Genomic DNA, 24,376 nt, shown 5'->3' with positions numbered 1-24,376 from the left:
GTTTGGAAAAGTGAGCCAGGCCCTGCATGATATTATGTGGCATATTCTACACAATACCCATTCAAACATTGTCACATACAACGTATTGGTAATGAAATCACACCATGAAGAAATGTAATAACAGATACTTTGCAAAATGAAAGTTTGAAGAAGAAAGGAGCAGTTGTTGTTGAATTTGTGAACAGAGATTCATACTTCTATTCCCCTACTTGCTAAAGCTTCTCTTTGTCAGTTATTCTGTATTAGAGTGCTGTTATAACCTTTCCCCTTTCAAATCTGCCTGCCCCCCCCCCCCCATTTTGAAAATTACAAATTAAAAGTTAAACCATTTTCAGTCTGTGTATCCTAAAGATATCCTGTTTGAATCACATTTATTGCACAGTAGCTTTCACATGATGGCCTCCAGTATGCCAATCAAGTCAACCCAGGAGAGCAAACCATCAAATGAGGCATAAAGAGAATAAATACCTAATAATAAAATACCTAGTGGATATTAGACAATTAGCCCTTTGTCTTGTTTGTGTGCTGATTGGCACAGAAAACCCCATGGCATTGTGCACACTGTCCAAAGTCCGTGTCACAGAATGGGTTAAACATGATTGAATGTATCATAAGATTGGCTTTCGCACACTCTCGGTACCCCTTCATTTTCCATGATACTGCATAACCTCATGGAGGTTGTACATGTCATGCCTGTCCCTCGAATAGGACATAAGAAGGAGGTCCCATGAGTGAGAGAGTCTCAACTCATGCACATAAAAGAATGCACTTCATTCATTCATCGCAAAGAGCAGGGTGTTTAACCCAGTGAAGTGGTCCTGCCTCACATCCACCTGGACCCCATGGAAGACCAGCTTAGTGTAGCTGAATATGGGCTATCCAGCCATCTTCTTAGATGGAAAAATGAAACGAACAGACAAACAAACAGTTCTGGTAACCAATGAGTTAAAGGGATCGTATAGTTTTGGTTGAGACCTAATTTCAGGTTTCTAACATTTTCTGGTGAGATAATGAGAAACCTCTTATGAAATATGAAAGGGCATGTAATTCTGTGAGGAATTCAACGTTTATTTGATGAAAACTGGTTTTTAATGGCTGAGATATCCAAAAAAGAGCAATTCTGATAAAGTGTGGGACCCACACTTTATGACGATCGCTTTGTTTTACTTTGTTTTTGGATGATTCAGTCATTCCAAACCCGATTTGCATCAAATAAACTTCGAATTCCTCTTAAAAAGGTACACTCTGTACTATATCAGAAGTGTTTTATTGGTATCTCGCAAAAAGTTAAAAGCCCAATTCTCATCTCCACCAATACTGTACCATCCCTTTAAATGTTTACCATTGCATCTCATTCTGTGCCCATGCCCTCAAGTTCTGTTTGCGTACTTGTAGATTTCATATTGCATGCTGATGGTTTGTATGAGATCAGAGTGTTGAGAAAGAAAAACTCATTTAAAATGTGTAATGTTTTTCGTTTCCTACAGCACAAGTTTCCAGTTTGTAACGACACCCAGCGTGCCGTCTACTGCATGGTGTCCTGTGGCTGGGGCGTGTTCGTGTCGCTGCAGAGCAGTGCGGTTGTGCGGCTCTTCCACGCCACCACCTACCAGAGTGTAAGCCAAGTGGACGTCACACAGACAGTACACAAGATGCTGGCCAGTGAGTTCTAATTTGTCTTCTATATGGATGCTTAATGTTACATATGTGGCGATGCTTGCTTAGCTTTTTTGATGCCTCCAAATGCTTAACTTGCTGTGCTGTTCATCCATCTGTATTCAGTTAATTGCCCCAAGAAAAGGAAAGATAGCAGCAAACTAAAATGTGATTAAAGTTTGATTTTGTGACAGGGATAAGAAAGTAAAACTTTCTGGATTAAGAATTTGCATCCATTAAGATAGTTCAGTTGGTCTATTCAGGTGGTAAACAAGTTTTCCAGCAGATGTGTAATTAGAGGTAAAATAGAGGAAACGATGCTTATCTTTGATTGGCTTATGCAGTTAATTGATTTAAACTTACTTCATTTCTGCTCTCCTTTGAAGTGTACTGAACCAAATTCTTTTCTTTCCCAGGCTCAGATGCCATCATTCGGCAGCACAAGGCAGCCTGTCTGCGGATCACGGCCCTCCTGGTGTGCAAAGATCTCCTGTGGGTGGGGACCAGTGCGGGTGTGGTCCTTACCCTCCCTCTACCAAAGATAACCACCTCCACCTCTTCCCTCAAGGACGTCCCGAACCCCACGGGGTCAGCCCAGGGCCACACGGGACACGTCCGCTTCCTGACCTCCGTCGATGTCCCCACCACGCCCTCGGCCACGCCTTCCGCCACGAGCCGGAGGATCAGCTCGCATCCGGAGGATGTACCCGAGGAGCAGCAGAGTAACGGGGATGGCGCGCCTCTGGACGGGAGGCGGGGCTCCAGCGGGAGCGTGCTGGCATCCAACATCATGGTGATCAGCGGAGGAGACGGGTACGAGGACTTCAGCACCACCGTCCCCAACGAGCTGGCTGGAAAAGAGGACAGTACCAATCACCTGTTGCTGTGGCAGGTCTAGGCATACCACCCCTCCTACCCCATCCTCATCAGAGGGTGTGCGATGCTACTGGTAGACTGGTATTAAGGGGTCAGGATGGTAGTCATAGCATAGAGAGGCCTCTGCATCCAGTCTGTGTGTCATGACAGAGATGCGAGTGATCCTAGTATCTCCACAGAGGTCAATAGCTATGAAATGTTCCCTACAACCAGATCAAGGGTCAGGTGTGTAGCATTCAAAGAGACGGGTATCTCTCTCCCCCTTTTCAAATGGGTTGATAAATGGTTATCACGGTGACCAGTACAATGTCCTCTGTCATCTGTGGTATAACTGACCATAGAGGAACACCACCAGCAGCTTCTGTTGATGATGTCATCTTGGAGGTAGATGGATAGATGTGATGTCCAGTAGTTGAGCCAACGATAATCCGACCTTCCACTCAGAGGACAGAAGTGATCTCAGCCGGGCTTTTGGAATCCAAGAGCCTGGCGAGATGTCGTCCTCAAGTTCGAGGAGTCTCCCCGTTGTCGTGTGATGTACCTCCTCTCTGTGCCGATGTTGATGCCTGCGATGGGTGTGCCATCATGTGGCGGCATCATGTGATCAACCATGTGATCAATCATGTGACTGAGCAGGTCTCATAAAAGCCAATGATGTATTCAAATGCAGCACTGGAAGAGAAAGCTTCCACGCACCCTTATAACAAAGAGGCCTTCTTGTCGAAAATCATGGTGGTTGATCACTTTTTCTTTTTCTGTTTGAATATCCTAGTACTTCTTATCTCTAAGTTATATATAGGATATAGGCCACTATTTGAGTATGATGTCTGTTGATGCAGAGTTGCGTTGAGTGATTTGTGAATCGGCAGAGGTGCTATGACCGTCGTGCTTCTCTAAACTCTGTCTGCATTCTAAGAGTGCATCTCACAATTAGTCAGGAGTGAATGGTGTCTCTGCCTCTGATGGTGAAATGAACAGTCTCCGTTGGTATTTATGAGGAATGTGGAGACATCCGTGTCAAAAGTTTGCAATTATCAGTGATATATTTTCGTAGTGTATAAGTTTCTGTTTTGGTTCTTCTAAAGACACATTTTACAGTAACTGACGGAGATGTAGTCGAGGTGTCTAAATCAATAAGTTATTTCTGTGGACCTGATGTCGTAAAAGGGTCTTTCCTTTGTGCTTCTACAGTATAGATTTTTTGTTTGTTTGGTTCTAAGGATATGTCTCTTCTTTCCTGCAGTTTACCAAGGTCATTTTCTAGGAAAAATCAGAGAAAAAAAAAACTTTGTGTACGTGGTCACTGGTGCTATGGAATTTTGAGTGAAAGGATGTGACAAAAAAAAAAAGGAGAAAAAAATTGAACTTTGCAGGGGCAGTTGCAATTGTCAGATGTTGTTTCATTGTTTTTTTTTTGTCTGTGTCCATGGCTGTGAATACCACAACTGTTACTTTTTGTATTGTTTGTTTTAATCTTACCCCTGTTCTGCACGTTTTACTTCTGTAACAATTAAGAATGGTGCATAATTAATATTTGGTGTGCTACTGAATACAATTAAACTCCTCAAACTATATCAAAATCTAAAACCCACCATTCCCCTTAAATCTTATGCTCTAAGAGAAACTGCCATTTACATATTTCTTTTTTTTTTTAGTTTTTATTTGTGGTTATGGGTGATAATTTCAGTTATGCAAGTAATCATGCATCTTTCATAACCGCCCTCACCTTGTATATTTTCTCATGGACGGCAAGAAAGAGTAGAGGGAAATTTAAGCTTTTCATATGATAGAGCAGGTAGCTGTGAGTTGATCAGTACAATCTAGCATATGTGCAAAAATTTGTCCTTAACCTTAAAGGCACAGAAATTGTAAGGCTGGTCCATTCATTTCGATACCAGTGTAATTTGTACCCCACCTCCCTTGGCCTCATTTCACTTTCATTTCAGCAAGGAAATTCTTTGTGTATTTATCTCCTCTGATAGTTATTTTCTTATTCCTTACACGTAGAATGAATTACTCCAGATACTTGTGACAGTTTAGCATGTTTAGCAGGCATATTTTATATTATTGGTGAGAGATGAAACAAATCTACCCATACATGGTGCGGGAAAGTGAAGATAAGGATAATCAGAACCATAGTACATTTTCGGTCAGCTATGAGATCGAGGCAGTGAGCTATGTCAGCTCCGTAGTACGCCAACTTGTCATTTCACGAGGAGTCCAGACTTGTCCCACAATGCATTGCAGTCTGATCACCAAGTGCCAAAGTCATCGAAAGAATTCACAGGGGTTCTGTTTTCAGCTCTGCTGCGTTAACTGCCTTTTGCTACACTAACTGTGCTTTAGCAGTATACTCAACAGAGGGCGTTCACCTTCCCCCATCTGTAACAGCCATCTAAATCTTCTGGAGAAAGTGCTTCCAATAATCTGAGATTACGGATTTAGGAAATATACGCCCTGACAGCAGTGTCTTTCCTGTTGCCTACTATAGTGCCACACATTAATATGGACATAGCTAGGTGTCAAGTCAAAACTTTCCAAGGTGTAACAAAATTGATGTCTACCAGTCTTTGATGTACTGACTTCTTTCAGTTGGTACTACTGTAAAAGTGGAAATTTTTGCAGTATTGAAATTTTCGCGCATTTCGCGCAACCATGAGCTAGAGCGGAAATAAAAGCACAAGAATATTTTTTGCATGCCATTTGCTTCAGTAGTTAATGTCTTGATTCCAGGGAATTAAAAACATGCGAAACTCTTCTTACCTGGCCAAGCACGAAAAATTGGTCACGTGAAAATATCCGGTTTAACAGTTTGTGGCCTGTGGTGCCATTGCATCTCGTTTTCTGAATGGGATACAAGTTTAGGCACTGAACAGAAAATACCTAAAATGAGCACCTTGGATTTTTAACAGTCCATGAGTTTTGAGAAGCAAGATCACAATTTCTCATGAGTGAATTGGATAGAAGCTTTTTAGGCGTGGCTTCTCACTGCTGTTTGTCCGATGGATGTTGTTAATTTGTGAATTTTGGGTTGCATTGATAGAGTCTGGAAGTTTGTCATGCATGCTTTATAGACAACAGACAGGGCTTATGATTGACTTTGACACACTGGACAAAGAAAAAACAACTACCACCACACACAAAAACAAACAAACAAACAAAGAAGCAAGAAAAGGAATAAATATGGATATGTCTCAGGCAATGTTTGGGGTCAAGTGCCAATCTAGTATTTTAGACTTGCTTGTTAAGAGCATTTGATACTGTTTTATGGGGGACTTTGAATCTGATTAACAGTAGTCAGTCTAGCATGGTCACGTAGCATTTTTACCAAGAGCAGGAATTTTTTACCAACTGCAGGAAATCAGCCATTTTGTTGCCCAGATCTCTCCTGTATTTTCAAACAAGATGAAACAGCTTGCGGAAGTACATTGGGATCATAAATGACAAACAGGAGCAAAGAAAAGGATGAGAAAACAGACTTTTCTTCGTAATCTCATGCATTAGGCAAACTTTGGTTTTCATCTCATCTGTCGGGAAATATTCTGCAGACATGTGCATATGAGGCAGCTGAATGTATATGATAAAACTTTCATATTCTGCTCAAACACTGTGTGTACCCAGCTCATAGTCAGCCATGTACAATTTGAGGCAAATCCTGTTATGAATGCACTTGTACCATCTATATTTTCATCACAGCATTTTTACTTACATGTTATGAAGATACCTTGACATTATCCAAAAAGAAAAGGTTAGGCTTTTAACAGTCAAAGTACCATCAGCTGGTGTGTATCACTTACAGTGAGAGCTGCTGTAATTAAAGTGTCTATTTATAGCTCTACTTTCTCTTTTCATGTCGTGGTGTCATGTAGCTTTCTTGTGAGACTTCTTCACAGGTAAACTCGTCTTTCTGCGTGTACCGCTGAGTTATTTGCGGAGCCTACCAAATGGCGATATCTGCCATGGAAGGGGTCGGTCGTCTCAATTGCAAAGGATCATGGGATATATGGTTAGGGTGAAGGTGGAGTTTTGGGTGGGGTTTAGGATGGGGGAAGGATCTAAACAGAACTCTATTGATCCTAGAATTTATCATCATGCTGCCATGCATAGAATTGAGTTTAAAACTGATTCAAACTAATGCGTGTTCACTGATACTTTCTGTGGGCCTGTAAGGGGACCATATAAGTGGCCCTTAAGCTGTCCAGGACCCTTCAGTGAGCCCTGGACCCTTACACCAAGGAATGTCATATTGTTCACATGTTTACAAGAGCCGAGTCTCTAGTTTGCTAGAGGGTCCATGTGGGAGAATATTCCATTTATGAGGTGCTTGGGGTCACAGTCACTGACAATAATTTTCAATCCATCATAGTTTTCACTCGGAGTGTGTGTATGGTAGTACCAAGACATCATTGGTGAGCACTACCAGAGATGGGCCACCATCTGCAATACTTTGGATGGCCTAATGGTGGGAATGACTATGAATTCAGTTTTACAGAAAGGCTGGGTTCATGCCCTGACAGACGTAAGGATGCTGCCGACGGAAAACTGGTCCTGGAATTAACAAATTTCAATGAATGTAACAATGCAGTTTATATGAACTGAAGTGTTTTCTCACCTACATAATAAGAGTTCTAGTCAAAGCTACAGAACCGTGTTGACATATTTTCCTTCTATTTTTATTCTCCATGTGCATGAGTTGCAACCTTGCAATTGGACAGATTTTTTACCCCTCTTCATTTTTCAAATAGAAATGCATCATGTATACTACGTGGTTTATTTTAAACACCTCTTCCTGAATCATGTTCTTTATAAACTACCGGTAGTTACTGTGAAGAACTTTTGGACACACTAGAGGCTCTGCTATCTGTTTGTGCATCTTTTGGATGCTATGCTTTGTTTTCAAAGTGTATTTAGGCTTTGTTTTAGAAAGCAGAAAGCAGTTGAAAAACAAGCAAACAAAGCTAGGAGAATATCAATATTCTGTGTACGTCTCAGAGATGCAGACATGGGTGTTTATGTTGGAAAGGAAGATCCAATTTAAAAGTGTAGTCATTTGCCAAGTTTTGTACTTGATCCCCTACAAGAGGCTCCTTGAAATTTCAATATTTCTTCGTGCCCTTGCAAGAGAATGTGAAAGTCTCCCTAATTTTGGAAAGTAAGTTTTTTTTTTTCCTAATTAAAATACATGTAACACACAAGTATCTCCCTGACTGCTCCTTTTATCCTTCCTGACTGTGATACAGGAATGTTGGCAGCCCCCTGTGTACTACAGAAAACCAATGAAGCTTGTTTTATTACACTGTAGAAAGTTTTCACCAGAGAGGGAGGCACTATGAACTTCCACAGTTTGTTTGTTTGTTTTTTGTAAGAGTTCATATCTGAAAAAAGTGTTGCTATGTATAAGTTTCTATGGATAAACAGCTTGTTCTCTGTGCATGAAAAGTCCTACACAAAGCTGTATTCTGTTTCTGGAGAAGTATTACAAATGTTATTTATTTATTTTTTATTGTGTGTGTAAGCTAACAGTTCATTGCAGTAGTTGAGCCAAAGAATCATATTGTAAAAACAAGAGAGGTTGGGGAAAACATATGGTTCCATGCACTCAACAAACTCGGATCAAGACCAGGAATTATGGAACTCAACTTTTCTTTTAAGCCAGCGTCTCATTCTGAAGTAGTGTTTGCACTTTTGCCATAACAGCAACAACCATTTGCCGTAGGTGCCAGTATTCATGTAACTGCAGAGTACCCGCAGGTGGCCAAAGGGTTTAGCCATTAGTATGGGATTTGATGACAAACTAAACATGTAGCCGTGAATGAGCAGAATACATACAACTCAGTCGGTTTCATTTATCACTCAGTAGATATTGTGTTATTCTTTTTTTTGCCCTGGTTATGCAACACTTAAAGCTCTGAATTGATGTGAATGCAGGTTGCTTGAAAAGCAAGTGAAGTTATTATAAAATGTGTTTCGGTCATTCCTTTGTTTATGTGCCTTTGAGGGTTGAAAGTACGATGTAAAGCATCCGTAATCAAGATTGTGCACTGGGGTAGAGTTAAAGTTTGAAACTTAGTAAGGCCGAATGTGGTATCAATTAAGTTGGCTGTAGTCAATGGTGTATGGCTGAAGCTATGGTGGTAAACCCATACCCTGCAATATGATGTTATTACACATAGATGTAATTCATGTAAAATCCAGTTAATAATGTAAGTGGAGGTGCAAATAATAGGCTCATGCCAAAAGAGTATACAAGCCTGTAATGTCATGGGCTGGACTGCTCATTAATATGCGCAGAATTATTTGATACAGAGTGTCACACATACGTATTTTGGAATGAAGCTTAATTTTGTACAGTTTGCCAAATGGGAATATAAAGTTAAACATGAATGCTTGGCATTACTCTCTCCTTCCATTGAGTCCCTAGTTAGAGGCCGGACATCTTTTAATGAAAGGTGCTGAATAAGACGTCAAAATGCCTTGTTCTTCTCAAACAATATCCACTACCCTCAGCCATGTAAAGTGCTGACTAGACTTTGTTGTCTTTTCAAGGATATGTGCACCAAAACCAAAACCGTAACAAAAGACAATACTAGTGACTGTTTAGCATCGTCTGCATGTTGGACTGTATGACTTTTGTTTCTCCTCGCAGACATGTAGCTCATGATTGATACACATGTTTGACGAGACATTTTAGTTCCTGCCAAGATAGTTCCATTGTCAGGGATACACTCACAAAGGACATAGGATGCAACCAAACAGGTGTTGAACAAAGTACGGATTTGTAGCCAAAAATCTGTTGAAAACTGAAGCAGGTTAGGGGATTCCTAGCGTTCAAGAGTTTGGGCCAATTTACTCACAGTAAATCCTTTGTGTACTAGGGACTTTGAAGAGTGCATACTATGCTGTGGTGTTGTCTGTACAAATTGGCACCCTAAGGGTTAACTGGGATAGATGTCGAGTGGTGATATTTGCAGTAATATGAGATGTGCAAGCGTGAGCTTTCATACCGTCATGCTTGGGGAAATTTTGTCCAAGAATTTGTCAGCAAGAATTGTCCCTTGATGGAAATGGCCTTTCTGTTGTCAGATTCTGTATTCTTGATTTGAGATGATAATGATGATAACAAGTATTGACAATGACAGTAATAGTGAAAATCTTTTTTCTTTTCTTTTTTTTTTTTGAGGGGGGGGGGGGAAGGGGGTGGTAGGGGGTGGGATATGCAACCTTGGACATGGATTGTGGAATGTGTGGAGGTAGTGACTTAAAAAAATAATTATATTTTACCTTCCTCTCATTGAGAAATCTAGCCAGATGTTTTATAACCTCCTTTAAATGACCTTGTACGAATTCAAATGTATTTGTAGTTGAAATATTTTTATGAGTTGACTATACACTGAGTTTACATGGGTGTAGGCGTAAATATGGTATTTAAAGAGCATATATTGTATGTAATTTATGTATAGAAATATATATATGATCAAGAAAAGAAAAAGAAAAGGTTAAGGCCTGTGAGAAACTGACCGGCTTTCTAAAAAAAAAAAAGAAGAGAGAGAGAGATAGTGAGGAGTAATTGTATATTGACCATGTCCAGAGGCTGAGAATAGCCATAGACTGGACGCCAGATGTGAATGGACTGTGACCCTTTATTATAGCGTGCTGGTAGAACGTGAACGTCACATTTTGTTAGTTCTACAAGCAATAAAACTTTAAATATGACAGAACTTAAAAAAGAGCGCATTTTTCTCTGCGTTTTCCTCATTTCATGTGAAGATGGGACTTCCTCTTTATGCTTGTTGGCTTGTCTGTTGGTACGTGCAGCATGTTTGTGTGTATGTATGTATGTATGATATACCTATATCATATATATATATATATATATATATATATATATTATATATATATATTCATATCTGTATGTATGTATATATAAATACGTATATGGATACATACATATATTCATACATATTTTATGTCTCCCCAAGATGACAAAAGTGTGCAGTAAAAATTAGTCAGCATCATACCACCATGTATGTATGTACATATATATATATATATATATATATATATATATATATATATATATATATATATATATATATATATTATATGTGTGTGTGTGTGTGTGTGTGTGCGTGCGTGTGTGTACAAATTGTATGTGGAGACAGCGATAGATTATGAAATACAAATGGAAACACATCTCATCTTGCTATTCAGTGTTTTATTTTTAAGAACACAGAGGGAAAATGTCAAAATATGGTTTAAGCTGATAAGATATGAAGAGTCACATTTTCATTTCTTTTTTCTTTTTTTTTTTTTTTTAACGACACAGTCATGCTGTGGCAGACGATTTTATGATGCCAGCTGACACAGACTCCAGTGAAGAGAAATCGTTTAAAACTGCTTGGCCTGATTTAATCATGGCTTAGTACTACACCTTCATTTAAAGTTCATATACCTAATGTTGATACATCATAAAATTACCACGTTATAGGTTTAAAAGTAAATCGGAAGAATCATTTCTTAAACCTGCACTTCTATGCTTAAGAACTTGGGTAGGTTGAAAAGGGGGTAATCTAGTCTCATATGTACAGGAGTTTGTTTGGAGTTCCCGTCTTGGTATCAGATAGTCTGTTGTTGGTGGCGCTGTCTATAATCTGCTTCCGGACATCGGTTGCCGGGATACCGTTGCCAAGGTGAATGGCGGCAACCCCTGGTGAGAGGTGAGAGAGAGAGGGAAGTAGAGAGGGGAAGAGAGAGAGAGAGAGAGAGGGGGGGGGGGGGAAGAACTGTTATACTGGAAGATAAATTCTTTGATCTGTGGAAATCTAGGCAAGTTAAAGACCAAATCTGTGACTAAATTAATGATCAAAGTTAATAGTGCAATGAACAAGAAGGGATGAACCTTGGCGTAATGCTAAGATTCTGTTATTTTGTCAACAATCTATATGCAAAAATATCTATACATTCTCTTAGAAAATTATCTGGCTTGTCCATGCCTACTAAACAGCCGCGGTCAAACTGGCAAAAGATAGCGAACTTTAAGACCTCGAAATTTTGCCTGTGCGAACGCAAACTTCTCGTGAAACTTCCTGGTCAAACGAGGGATATTTGAAAGTTCGCAACTGAAACTTTGCGAAGTTTGGCACGTGACTAGTCCACCACCTGTTTGCGGCATCGATCGATGGTTTTCGGGCGGTGCCTCAATGGGATGCACGTGTATGCATTGTTACGTCACAATATTATTTAACAGCAGCCAGACGGCATACTCTTTCTTCTTTCTTGTACACTAGCACTAGTGACCGAAAATCCTTGATCCAAAGATCTAAAGAAATTTGGCTGCCAGTGTGAACGGACGACCAAAGATCGCAAAGACTTCGCGATCGTAAACGTCGAGACATTTTGCTATTTTGCCTGTGTGTCCGCGGCTACCAAGTACCGAGGACGGTCGACAAAAGATCGCGAAGACTGAATAGCGATCTTAAACTTCGCGCTCTTTCGCCAGTGTGACTGCGGCTAATGTCTTACCGGCAACATGTGGGCACGCCACGCTGGTTCCGTCCTTGAGAATGATGTCTGAATCAGAGTATGGCGATGCGCTCTCAACATTAATCCCAGGAGCGAAGATGTCGACGCACTCACCATAGCTAGAGAAGTAGGCTCGTGCGTCAGAACTGTCGGACGCGGCCACAGATATCGCCTATAGCATAAAAAATGGTATTGTTTTGGTGTAGATGGTGGATTTAGATTTTAACTTTTTTTTTTTTTGCGAGATTATTAGAAACCACTTACGAAATATTGAAGAACGTACAATATTCTAAGAGGAGTTCAAAGTTTATTATTTTGATGAAAAGCGGCTTTGAAATGTCTGATATAACTATCTGAAAGCGATGTAAAACAAAGTGGGTCCACCTTTTATGAGTACCTCCTTGTTTCTGGATATCTCAGCCATTTCAAAACCGATTTTCATCAAATAAACTTTAAATTCCTCTTAGAATTGTATGCTCTTAAATATTCATAAGAAGTTTCTCATTCTGTACAAAAAAGTTGGAAACATGAAGCTCCATCTCAACCAAAACTATACATCATCCCTTAAAGGGGCATTCCGGACGATTTTCATAATTCAACATCATGTAGTACATAAATCAACAGCTCCATATATAGATTCGTGTGATTTATTGTTGCCCTTGAGCAGAGAAACCAATAAAATGAAAATCTTAAACAAATTACACTGAACAGTGTTGATGACATCAGAGCGTCACATACTTCAGAAATGTAGCAGTGTAATTTTATTACAATACCCCCTGCTTAACAAGTACACCTGTGAATAATCTATGCATGCTTTCTTCTTTTGTTCTGCATCCTTGCGCCCCAACTCATTCTTAAGGTGAGGCTGCCATGTCATCATCCTTGTTCACTGCAATTTGTTATAAATTTTGGAAACATTCTCATTTCTCATCCCAATCACTGTGAATTCAGAAACTCTGTACTCGGTTTCACTAATTTATAGTTGTTCAGGTGTAAAAGTATGAAAATCATCCGGAGTTCCCCTTTAAAGGTGTGAGACTAAATGGCAGATAGACTCCTGAATTCAGAAGGCTACTTTGAAATAACTGCCTAGAGTAAAAGAAGAAGAAGAAGAAGGAGGAGGAGGAGGAGGAGAAAAAGAAAAAGAAGAAGTAGACGTGATCATATCGGCTGTACAGTAACAATAATGATAGTAGCAGCAGTTGTCGTCTTTGATCGTCGTCGTAGAAGTAGCAGTAACTAACGGTATCGAGTAGGGGTCACTGCTATATAAGATGAGAGGTTAATTTGCTCCATTTTCAACATTTTTGTCGACAATAAAAATGGTTCTTTGTAACATTCATTAAGACTTCAAATTGCTTCCCCCACATGTACATCATATTTTGCGTTTCTTGTTTGTTGAATGAAAAAAAGGTACAATGATTTTGCTTCGGTTCTGTTCCCCTACAATTAGTGTGATTGCTGAACACTCGTCAGTCAAAATATCGTTCAATTCTTGCTTCTGACCTTTTCACTGCGAGATGGAGAGTAGACGCAGGCATCTCCGTCAGAGTTTCCGGCCGCTGCTACGGCCACAATACCACGGTCCACCGCTCTGTCCACAGCCTCGTCCACCGACTTCCGTGCGATCACACCGAAGGACATTGACATGACAGCGGGTAGGTCAGCATTGGCCGTAGTGTGGTCAATGGCTGGAGGTCAATTAGAAATTCTTTATTTTTCTTTCAAAATAATGACAGGAATATCTGTGCATAAAATGTGTGGGGGCGCTGTGGCATAGTGGATACGACTCCCGACTCCCGACCCGAGTTCGAATCCCGCCCAGTGCTTACGTCTCAGTGGACAAGATGTTTTACCCACCATGTCCCTCTAGGCCCAGGTGTATAAATGGATATAGGCCTACCTGGCAACGCGAGGATAATGATAATGGCAGGGCAATCTGGCAGAGCAGTGACAATACTGAAGAGGCTACCCTGGATAAATGAGACATCATATTATCATTGTTATTATTACTGTTATTACTATTATCATTATTATTATTATTATTATTATTATTATTATTATTATTATTATTATTATTATTATTATTATTATTATTATTATTATTATTATTATTATTATTATTACTCATGCTGCTGAAGAAATTTGTATGTCAATCTGCTTCGATTGTCCTTTCCTTTTATGTGTCTCTGCAATGCCCAAAGTGTGAAATGTGCTTTTAATCCATTTTCATAATTAATAATATAGTTTTAAGAAACGATAGGATATCATTAACCCGTTTCATACTGAATTCTGAAATCCCCACAGATTTAATACACAGGTCACCATGACCCATATGGAACGGGTTAACTGAGCAGGATACTACACAGTATCAAATTCCGAACTTTGTCAATACTTGTGATAAGCAGGTCACTTAGGTCGTTGTGACGTCATATGGTACGTTGATACGGGAAAAGCGTGCGATATCTACGAAGTGGCAGTGTATCCAGAAGTGCTACCGGCTAAAAAGCCAATAATATCTGGCTTATGTCTGACCAGGGCCTGTTTCATAGAGTTGTTCTAAAGTTACGAACAACTTACGAGCGACTGGTGATCAGTTCTGATGTGCTATACTTATCAGAATTTCCATAATCCAGCACAAGAACTGATCACCAGTCGCTCGTAAGTCGTTTGTAACTTTACGAACAGCTTTATGAAACACCCCCAGATCATGTAGAACAAACAAGGTTCCAGATTATTACAAACAAATATTTACCAGCGACAACATCAGCAGCTGACCCGATGCCATCGCAGTCAAAGATACGAACGGACACAATCTTTGCGTCACGAGCTATACCATGAATAGCGCCCGCTGCTGTTCCAGCACAATGAGTACCATGCCCATAGCAGTCATAGCCCTGAGTCAAGCAACCGTTAGATGGTTGATGAGATATTACATGTATATACGCCCCACCAAAATACATCAGTTTTGCTTTAAAAAATATGAAAGTTGAGACAAGACAGGAGTATGAATCTGTATTTTGTAAACACCAACGAAATTTACGAAATTTTGAAAACAAAAGATTAATAGCACATATTTATCTATATTTGGCCATCGGGACATTAGTTAAAAAACAACAACATGATTTAACACTAAAATGAAACATTTGATCGCCACACATGCTTCCTAATTTCACTCAAAGATGATGAAATATGAAAGGCTAGAACTTTAAATGGTAAAGAAACTAAAAGCAAAACGGTTAACCATGTGTTGTGGCTACATAGGTTAACATTGTATTATTGTGAAAACTAAAAACGCCTTGTGATCATAAAAAAAGGGAAAATGTGAAAACAAATTTGAACTCCCTGGACTTTATAATCACCTACTATAAAGAAAAAATAAAAAGTGTATCATAAGAAAGAAATGTTGGCAAAATTTACAGGACAAGTCCCTTCGTTATGTGGATTGAGTGAATGCAGTAATATTAGCAAAACACATTAGTGAAAGTTTGGGAAAACTCGAACAATCCGTTCAAGGTTATGAATTTTTAGAGTATTTGCGCAGTCACTGCTGGATGAGAAGACTACTACAGTGTATGATGTCACATGCGTAGAACGATACCAGGAATGTATAAAGAGAATTTCACAAAACTTGTCACTGACGTTGTATGTTAAGAGTCATATTAGTCCCCCACCTTCTGAAAGAGGCAAGGCCAGTGTTCTTTTATTATGCGAAGAAAGTAAAAATATGTTGAATTTTCTTTATACTTTCTCTATATCGTTCTACGCATGTGACATCACAAGCTGTAGTAGTCTTCACATCCACTTGTGACTGAGCAGAAACTTCAAAAATTCGTAACTTTTGAACGGATTGTCTGATTTTCCTCAAATTCCAAATAATTATAAATTAGTCTGATAAGAAAGAGTAAAATATGAGTTCAACGGTAAAATTTTGATCGAAATTAAGTGAAAAATAAGGAAGTTATGATATTTTGAAGTTTCGCTAATTTTTCAGGAAACAATTCTTGAATGGATTTGCAAATGGCAAAGTGAGCATATTATCCCATCACAACTTGTCACTTACCATACATAAAATTTTGAAATTTCCAATTTTTCATTAAAACGCAATTGTGCCCGAGGCTCAAATCCTGGTATATCTAACTGATCACTATTATGAAGTTATTCAACCAGGAATAACATCATGTTTCAGACTTTAATGACAGAAACATTGACATTTCGTCATTTTTTTTTTGTGTACATGGTCAATGGAAAATAATTATGAGGTTGTGACATGGTTTGCTCACTCATATCAACTGTACAAGAATTGTTTTGCAGAAATTAGCAAGACTTCAAAATGTCATAACTTCCTTATTTTTTATCCGATTTCGGTCAAACTTTTGCCGTTGAACTCATTAGATTTTATCCTTTTTCATCAGACTAACTTTTATTTGGACTGGATTTCCCCTTCACGGAGGGGAAAAGGATGAAAGTAAAAGTCTCCTACATTCAGTCCGTCGCCAACGAAGTCGACCGGTCCTTGACGTGCTCGACCAGTAAACTCTTCGTGGGTATCACGGACGCCCGTATCTATAACATAGATCGTAACGCCTGCTCCAGTGCCTGTTAGTTAGTCATCAAACCATAAAAAAAAAAAAACACCAAAACAATATCAACATATCAGTATGGAATGCGAGCTGACGAACTGTTAGTCAATACTTTTTATTTTTCGTGTGTGTGTGTGTGTGTATGTGTGCTTCCGTACCTTTACATTGTTCTATTGTAAGTTCGATGTATTGAGTGGTCCACATTTCTACAAGCTTTGTTAACTGTTAGTGTTAACTGTCAGTGTGTGTGTGAGTTTCAGTACCTTTACATTTATTCTATTCTAAGTTCGATGCATTGAGTGGCCCACATTCCTACAAGCTTGTCTTTTACGCGGGTCCCTCTTTTCCATTATTCTGAACAACTAGTATCAAATAAATGTATTTTTTTTTTTTTATAATGCATTGTACGTTTTGTTTTCTTCGAAATTGCATCGTAAAAAAAAAACCGTGTGCTGTTGAAAATAAAATTTCATTTGAAAAAAAAAAATGAATTGAATAAAATATTTCTTGGACTTTACTTACAGGATTTCAAACCTGGACAGCCAATCATGTTTTTTTTTTTTTTTTTTTTTTTTTGCGGAGTGATGTAATTCTCACTTTGAATTTAGTTTTCACTTCTTTTGAAGTTTTGAATCTTGAAATTCTGACTTTTGAATTTGTTGGAATTAAAGTGCCAGGTATGATCTGGTGCAAATGAAATACAAGTATTCGGAGATTTTGCAATGGAATCACTTCGTGATTTGTAGCTTGTGGAATTTTGATATCCCCTGCCCGTACTATCGATGAGAAAGACATGGAATTGTAAAAAGTGAATCAAACTGAATTACACTGATTAATGTGAAACTCTATTCCGAAAGGGAAAATGATACCTGTGATCTCAAAGCTGTTGTGTAAGGGAAGGTCGCGCTGGTCAATGCGGTCCAATCCCCACGGCACGGAGAAAAGTTTGGCGATGGTGTCCGTCTCGATGTATCTCACTCCCGGCATGCGTCGTATCTATGGGCGGTGGGACAAAGGTTTGTTTGTTTGTTTGTTTGTTATTATTTTCCGTCACCCCCCCCTTAAACAAACATACAAATGAAATGACTTTGCAAACATACAAAGTTTAAAGAAATACAATGATAAACATGTATATCATGCATGCAAATAAAAGAAAATAAATATCATTGAAAGCTAAAAGTATAAGTTTAGAGACGAAGAAACATAAACAATAATAACAAAGACAGGATGATAGATGAGATAAGACGGCTGGATAACCCAAATTCAGCGACACTATTTTAGCATAACTGGTCTTCCTTGGGGACCAGAATGGTTTAAAAAAAAAGTGGAAGGGGGAGGGGGAGTCGTTTGGTCTCGTAATAATAATTCTAAGAGGTCATTATTATCTTATCAATCTAATTAAAGTATTGGTTTCACTGCTCATTCTTGCACAACTGAGTAATTCTAGCACAACTGAGTAATTCTAACGCAACGTAACCTGCCATATTTATTATGTCATGTTTCTGTATCGTTATCAGACCACTTATACTTGCTAACTAGGATAGGCTTATAGGTATGATGAATATTATTGTTCAAACTTAGTATAATAAGGATGAATAGTCAAGGGATGTCGAGAAAATCAACGGATCGATAGGTGATAGCTACCCTACACGCAATGCTTTTTGTTTTTCACATGTTTAATTGTCTAATGTTGTATTTGACAATTCACCCATGCATTTGTTTTTGTTGTGTTTATGGTTTATTTGTTGAAATGTGGGATATGGAACAATAAAAACAAACCAACAGAAAATATATAGATATATATAATAGTTAGAAGTTGATTGTACTATTTCTACATTCCTCACTCTTTTTTACTTTCTCTCTCTTTCTTTATCTCTCTCTCTCTCTGTCCTTTTCTCTTCCTACTTCAGAAGCTATCACGATTTTTTAGGTCACAAAATCATTTTCTTAAAACACAGAAATAAGAAAGTCAGAGTTAACGTTATTATTCAAGTCAAATTGAAACCTTCGAGGTAATAGCTGAATCCGCAGTCGTTCATAAGCATGTTAAGGCTTATATACGGGAAAAAAGAAAAGGAGGAAACGATGAACAAACAAAAGAAGATGTACGAAAGAGGTGGATGAGAAGATAAATAGAATGTCTAAAATGATCGTCTTACAAGTTTAAGTGATCTTTCATTCAGTGTGACTGCCATGCCTTTCACCGTCGTACGGTATTTCCAAGCCACGTCGAATTTGCCCCCGATGGATGTCGCCTGAAACTCTAGACTACTCACGAGCTCGTCGACGTCCACGTCATCCTGCCAACAACGTTTTCAAAAATTACTTTTATCAGCTAGTTTACGTTTTATCAACATCTGTATAGAAGCATGTTTCATCTTATGATTTCATTTTTTCCTATGAATCTTTATGTATTCTGCGTTTGGCATGACTCAATTCCTTAAAGAGCTAAAAAAAAGGGGGGGGGGGGTGATTCGAATCGTATAAACATATTATAACAAGTAACTTTAAAGTTTATGCTATTTTAGCAAGACCATTAACATAAAAAAAGATGACGGTCTTTTGTGACTTCGTGAACCAACAAAACTAAATGTGTTATCTGTAGAAACCCTGATTTTACTGGAACGTGACAACAGTTCTTTTGATGAAGTCAAAAGTGATAATATTCACATACCCAATAACTTTATTCAACGAAGTGGATTATTTTGATAAGGTATTTTTCTTATGAATAACTGATTTTGCTGTGGCATTTATCTATGCATTTTTATAATTTACGTTTTTGCAATTATTACAAATATGTTATGCTTATACATTGTATCTAATTTCTCTGTTTATTTGATGGAAATGGAAATAATGTGAGGGATGATACATCAGAAGTATTCAATCGTTATGTTTTTATCACGACCTCGAAGATGACGATGAAGCGATCTTTGATGGCGGCAAGCTTCTCAGCCGGGATGTCGGCGGTCACGCCCACCGCCAGGAGGAGCAGCAGGAAGAGGAGGGAATTCATAATCATGTGACGCATTTTCTGTTTCAAAGAAAGAACACAATTTAAGGCATGATTGCATGGGCAAATTGAACAGAACATGCAATTTATCGAAGGCACCAGGCAATGTTTATTACTTTACGATGGCATCTGATGGGGAAAATATCTCTCATCCAAAATATTGCTCTGAACTCATGTACAGAAGAATACAACGTGAAAATGAACCTCAGCATTATCTAATGATGCACAGGTATAGAAAAGAGGTTTGCTGCGCTCATATACCTCCTTGGTCTTATATAAGGGAATTGACATGAATAAAGAAACGAAAGAAAGGTACTGGAGCAGTAAAGACATGAAAACGTTAGAATGTAGTCATGTTGGTAGATGTGATTTTTGGAATAAAATACAAATACCTCACGTGCTATTGATCTCGCCGCGTCCTTTTATATCTTTGTCAAACAACGACAGAGTACAAACTAATTTAAGAAAGACGGATATAGAAATATGTGTTTCCATATGAATTTGGTCCATTATATTTTGTAAGTTTCAAAGAAAATATTTACAAAATCATATTATCTGGATATTCAAATATATACGCTGGAGTTCACATTCGATGATCATATCAACTGACCTGCTGTAGGACTATCAAGCCAAAGTAAACTGAAGAAACAAACTACTAAACACAGCAATGATGATGCGTTCTAAAGTTTAAAGGTGGGACACACCTTTTACTCGGATCGCTTTTTGTTTTACTTTGTACTTTGGATGTCTCAGCCATTCCAAAACCGATTTTCATCTAATAAACTCTGAATTTCTCTTAGAGTAGCATGCTCTGTATTATTTCATGTGCGGTTTCTTGCAAAAAATTAAAAGCTCCATCCTCATTTCCACCAATACTGTACCATCCCTTTAAGTCGTTTGTGTAAATGAGGGATAAAAATCAGCAATTCAAGGTAAATATTAGACAAAACTAACAGTGATGATAATGACTCGACTCATATTAGACACGAAGGACTAATATATTACATTACACGCCAGAGATAGACTCACCAACAAGTATGATCTCCTCGACGGACAAGCAGAGAATGATGGTAGAAGTCGTTTGCTACCGACGTTATTGATAATTTTGATAATATTTAATCTCGATTAATCAGCAGCTGCTATAGCAGGCAGAGCCAGAGAGCAGATAAGATGGCGAGTTTATCAAAAACAAGGATAAAACACATCAGGGGTATGCATGCATTGCAAACACATCACGCAGGTTATGAACCCGGGGTTATCAAAATGGATTTGTATAGGTAATGGGGAAAGTCTTATAGCGACCAAAAGTTACACTTTATGATGACACATAAAAGGGATGATAGTATTGGTTGAGGTGAGGACTCAGCTTTCAACTCTTTGTGAGATACTTAGAAACCACTTTATGAAACGTTAAAGAGCATACCATTCTAAGAGGAATTCAAAGTTTATTTGATGAAAATCGGTTTTGAAATGGCTGAGATATCAAAAAAGTAAGTGAAACGAAACCATCCTGATAAAAGGTGGGTCCGATTATCTCATTATCTGAAAAAAAAATCATTATAAAAAACAAACAAACAAACAAACAAACAAACAAACAAACAAACAAACGCTGAAAACCTGAAGTTCCATCCCAACCGAAACTGAACCATCCCTTTAAACCCCGCCATGCCTAGATTTAGCTACTTTTCTTTCTGACCCGCTGTGAGTCCATGACCTAACCAGAGAAACGTGCTAGAAAATGTATTAATCCTTTACAATGCCATTGGTTCTATTTCATAGCATGCTGTGGTGGGAATGAACCATGTGTTTGATAGTGACACGTACCCCCGGACCTTAGCACTCGTGTGAGGTAACAACTAATTATCGATAATAAAGCATTTAATCGAAGAGATTATGGACTAATTGGGGGGAACTTGACATCGATCTGATAAATTAGCATTAGAGTTATGTAGTCAACATCACACACTAAACCAAGATCTCTTCTTGATATGGAGTGTTACAATGAAAAACTGAAACCACAAAACATCAATACATACTTGGACGTTGGTTCACTCAGAGAATTAAAAGAGTAATGATTATATTTTGAGACTTGTTAGCGTCTAAGATTATTTGCGTAAATCATACATACCATAACCTTAAAGTATAGGAAGTAAAAATTGCAACGCAGATGACATTAACAGTATATGGAATCACAGGGACAAAGCTAAAAATATTGTTGTTCAATCATGATTTTATTCAAGTTCAAGACAATGAGTGTTAAACATAAGTTATAAAAAAGTTATAAAACATAAACATAATCATAATCTCTAATATCTATGAATGATAATACCATGGCTGTATAACAGTAGCCACAATAATACTAGTATATTCCTCCTCCCTAATATCAAAATAAATCTAAATATAAATGCAAATACGATATACCATACATTATATGCATATACCTATATCATCATAATCCTCATCACCTTAAATTTGTGGGTTATGACCCCATAACCCACAACTTTCTTTAAATAATCTCTAACTTGGGATGCAAACCAATTTTCGCAATGATCCTTAACGCCCCCCCCCCCACAACAGCATATTTTCAAAATACAAAAAGGAGACATTTTTTATGTTTGTTTTTTACTTGGAAGGAGACTACCAGGCGACTACCAGGATACTGCCAGGAGAATGTATTTAAGTCTTTTCAAAAGATAAGAATTTGAAATGCATGGAAAGTAATGCAGACAGTTTGCGAAGGCTCTAATTTAATAGCATTAACTCATCCCCATCGTTGGTGGCAGTATTAAGTTCCTCATCCTGCACACTACTTCATGACCTCCGTTCACACGCACACTCCGGCTGCCTGTGTAAATACAGGGCACTGAATTTGAGGAAACCCACCCAAAAAATAAATAAACTTAAAAAAAAGGGGGGGGGGGAGGAAAATATTTCCTACAGAATGATGCAAAAAAAAAAAATGAGATAAATCGGATAAGAAATAAGGAAGATATGACATCTTGAAATTTCATCTTTTTTTTCTCTAAAAAAATTCTTTACCAGTCCTTATGAATATTCAGACCAGGGTTTCTACTTTTGTTTAAAGAGTATATAAAGCAAGGAAATAAAATACAACATTAAACTAAAACAATGGAGCCACAAAATCATATCGCATGCATGCGTCTATGTGTCACGCGGAGCTCAATGCAATAATGATTTGCCTTGAGTTTTTAATTGCATAGACTGCCTGGTTTCAGCTTGCACATTAAAGCACGAAATAAACTGTAACAGGCGGTAAAAGCGCGGGACATTATAATGCGGCAGGGTGTGTCGCTTCGGGCTTTATAAAACGGAAATGACAAAACACGCACTAACTCTGTCAGTACCATTTGCCGATATACGCAATGTATGTCGATGGTATCATTCACTCGTGGTATTGCTAGGGTTAACACTGACGAGTGTTTGCTGTAATTACGGTCACGCCTTGAGACAAAGTTTAGCAAGGAAAATGGAGCTCGCAAACTCGATTGGATTTTATCGGAGAAAGTGACTGACGAGGATAAGATAGCCGGATGACGGCTATCCCGCCCCTCCTCTAGTGACTAATTCATTAAAGCCGAGATGTTGACATCTAAACAAGATACACTTAACGCCACGAAGACATAATATACCTCCTTTAGGACGATGCAGGGTCCGCAGAATGCCTTATAGTGGGGGGGGGGATACTTTAGACGGGGGAAGGGGGACATGTCTTTATTGGAGGAATGTCTAGTGGAACCCTCTACCGTCCTTAATTATATTTTTTTATTTGTGTCATTCTATTTTTAGTTCTCTTATGAGGAGAATAGGTGTGTGTGTGTGTGTGTGGGGGGGGGGGGGTGGTCTCCTTTCTCCCCTCCTCCTCTCCTCCCCCCATCTTGGTGGCCCCTGTTGACGAAGGGTCTCTTCTACAGCTTTGCCAAACTTAACATTTGTTGTTTTTTTTTTCTGTCACAATTAATGTCTCGGAGAGTACGGTCAAACTTGTCATTGAACAATGTTGAAAGCTTAACCCTGGCGAAATACTGTGCCGAGGCCTAGAGAGTATAACCGTGAAATATTTCGCATTGAATAATAACTGTGGTAATAAAAATATATCTTTAATGGAGTCACTTTGGTATCAGCCATGACTGATTAGACAATGTTCTTTTTATCTATCCTGTCTTCTATCCTCATGTATACTGCATGTGTGTGTGTGTGATTGTATTATGTACGTATTAATGAATGTGATGGTGTTTTGTTTGGGTCTAGGGCAATTACCCCCTGTGCAATTACCCCGCACCCTTCCCCTGACCCTAATCCTAATCCTAATTCTGAACCTTACAGTAACCCTAACCCAAAATCCTAACCCTAAACCTAAACCTAACCCTAATCTTTACTCTAACCTTACCACCAACCAGTAATTGGCCGGGGGGGGGGGGGGGGGGGTAATTGCCCTCTGGGGGTAATTGCCCGGATACGGTTTTGTTTATCTATTTCATTTCACACAGAATCATTTGTATATGTCGCTATTATTAAGTATAGCATTTTTATATGCAGGCAACCTAATACAAGCACAAGATGCTTTCAAGGCTGCCTGGCACTTTGACTGTTGTAAACGCCACTATATTATATTTTTGTGTTTTATTTTGCCGAATAAAAATGACCTAAATTGTCCTCAATCAATCCTTGCATAGGAAGAATGCCTGCAAGATTCTGCTATTCCAGTCTT

At 38.5% G+C, this 24,376-nt stretch overlaps 2 protein-coding genes across 2 annotated transcripts in view; one reads left to right on the top strand and one right to left on the bottom strand.

Moving 5' to 3' along the window:
- Positions 1–3,871, top strand: part of LOC140234717 (rho guanine nucleotide exchange factor 17-like) — a 243,320-nt gene extending 239,449 nt beyond the window's left edge. Inside the window, exons 16-17 of the mRNA XM_072314751.1 lie at positions 1,488–1,662; positions 2,073–3,871. Coding sequence (XP_072170852.1) covers positions 1,488–1,662; positions 2,073–2,554 — 657 coding nt within the window. The 3' untranslated portion in view covers positions 2,555–3,871. The remainder of the gene's footprint in view (positions 1–1,487; positions 1,663–2,072) is intronic.
- Positions 3,872–11,108: 7,237 nt separating this feature from the next.
- Positions 11,109–19,665, bottom strand: LOC140234965 (aqualysin-1-like). The gene is made up of 8 exons (XM_072315003.1): positions 19,543–19,665; positions 18,797–18,937; positions 17,507–17,633; positions 16,538–16,653; positions 14,810–14,951; positions 13,561–13,745; positions 12,055–12,226; positions 11,109–11,239 (listed from the first exon to the last, which is right to left on the bottom strand). Exons 1-8 carry the CDS (start codon positions 19,663–19,665, stop codon positions 11,109–11,111), a joined length of 1,137 nt encoding a protein of 378 aa, XP_072171104.1.
- Between the last annotated feature and the right edge of the window lie 4,711 nt (positions 19,666–24,376).

Source organism: Diadema setosum, chromosome 11, assembly GCF_964275005.1.
Source record: "Diadema setosum chromosome 11, eeDiaSeto1, whole genome shotgun sequence".
Classification (NCBI taxonomy): Eukaryota; Metazoa; Echinodermata; class Echinoidea; order Diadematoida; family Diadematidae; genus Diadema; species Diadema setosum.
The sequence above is the reverse complement of the archived record's forward strand: the minus strand, read 5'-3'. Positions and strand labels throughout refer to the sequence as shown.

Coding starts and splice junctions, on each gene's coding strand:
- LOC140234965 (XM_072315003.1), bottom strand. CDS start 19,665: ATGCGTCACATGATTATGAATTCCCTCCTCTTCCTGCTGCTCCTCCTG. Junction 14,952..16,537: donor TCGTTGGCGACGGACTGAAT/GTAGGAGACTTT, acceptor TGCTTGACTCAG/GGCTATGACTGCTATGGGCA. Junction 12,227..13,560: donor CTCCATCTCGCAGTGAAAAG/GTCAGAAGCAAG, acceptor TTTATGCTATAG/GCGATATCTGTGGCCGCGTC.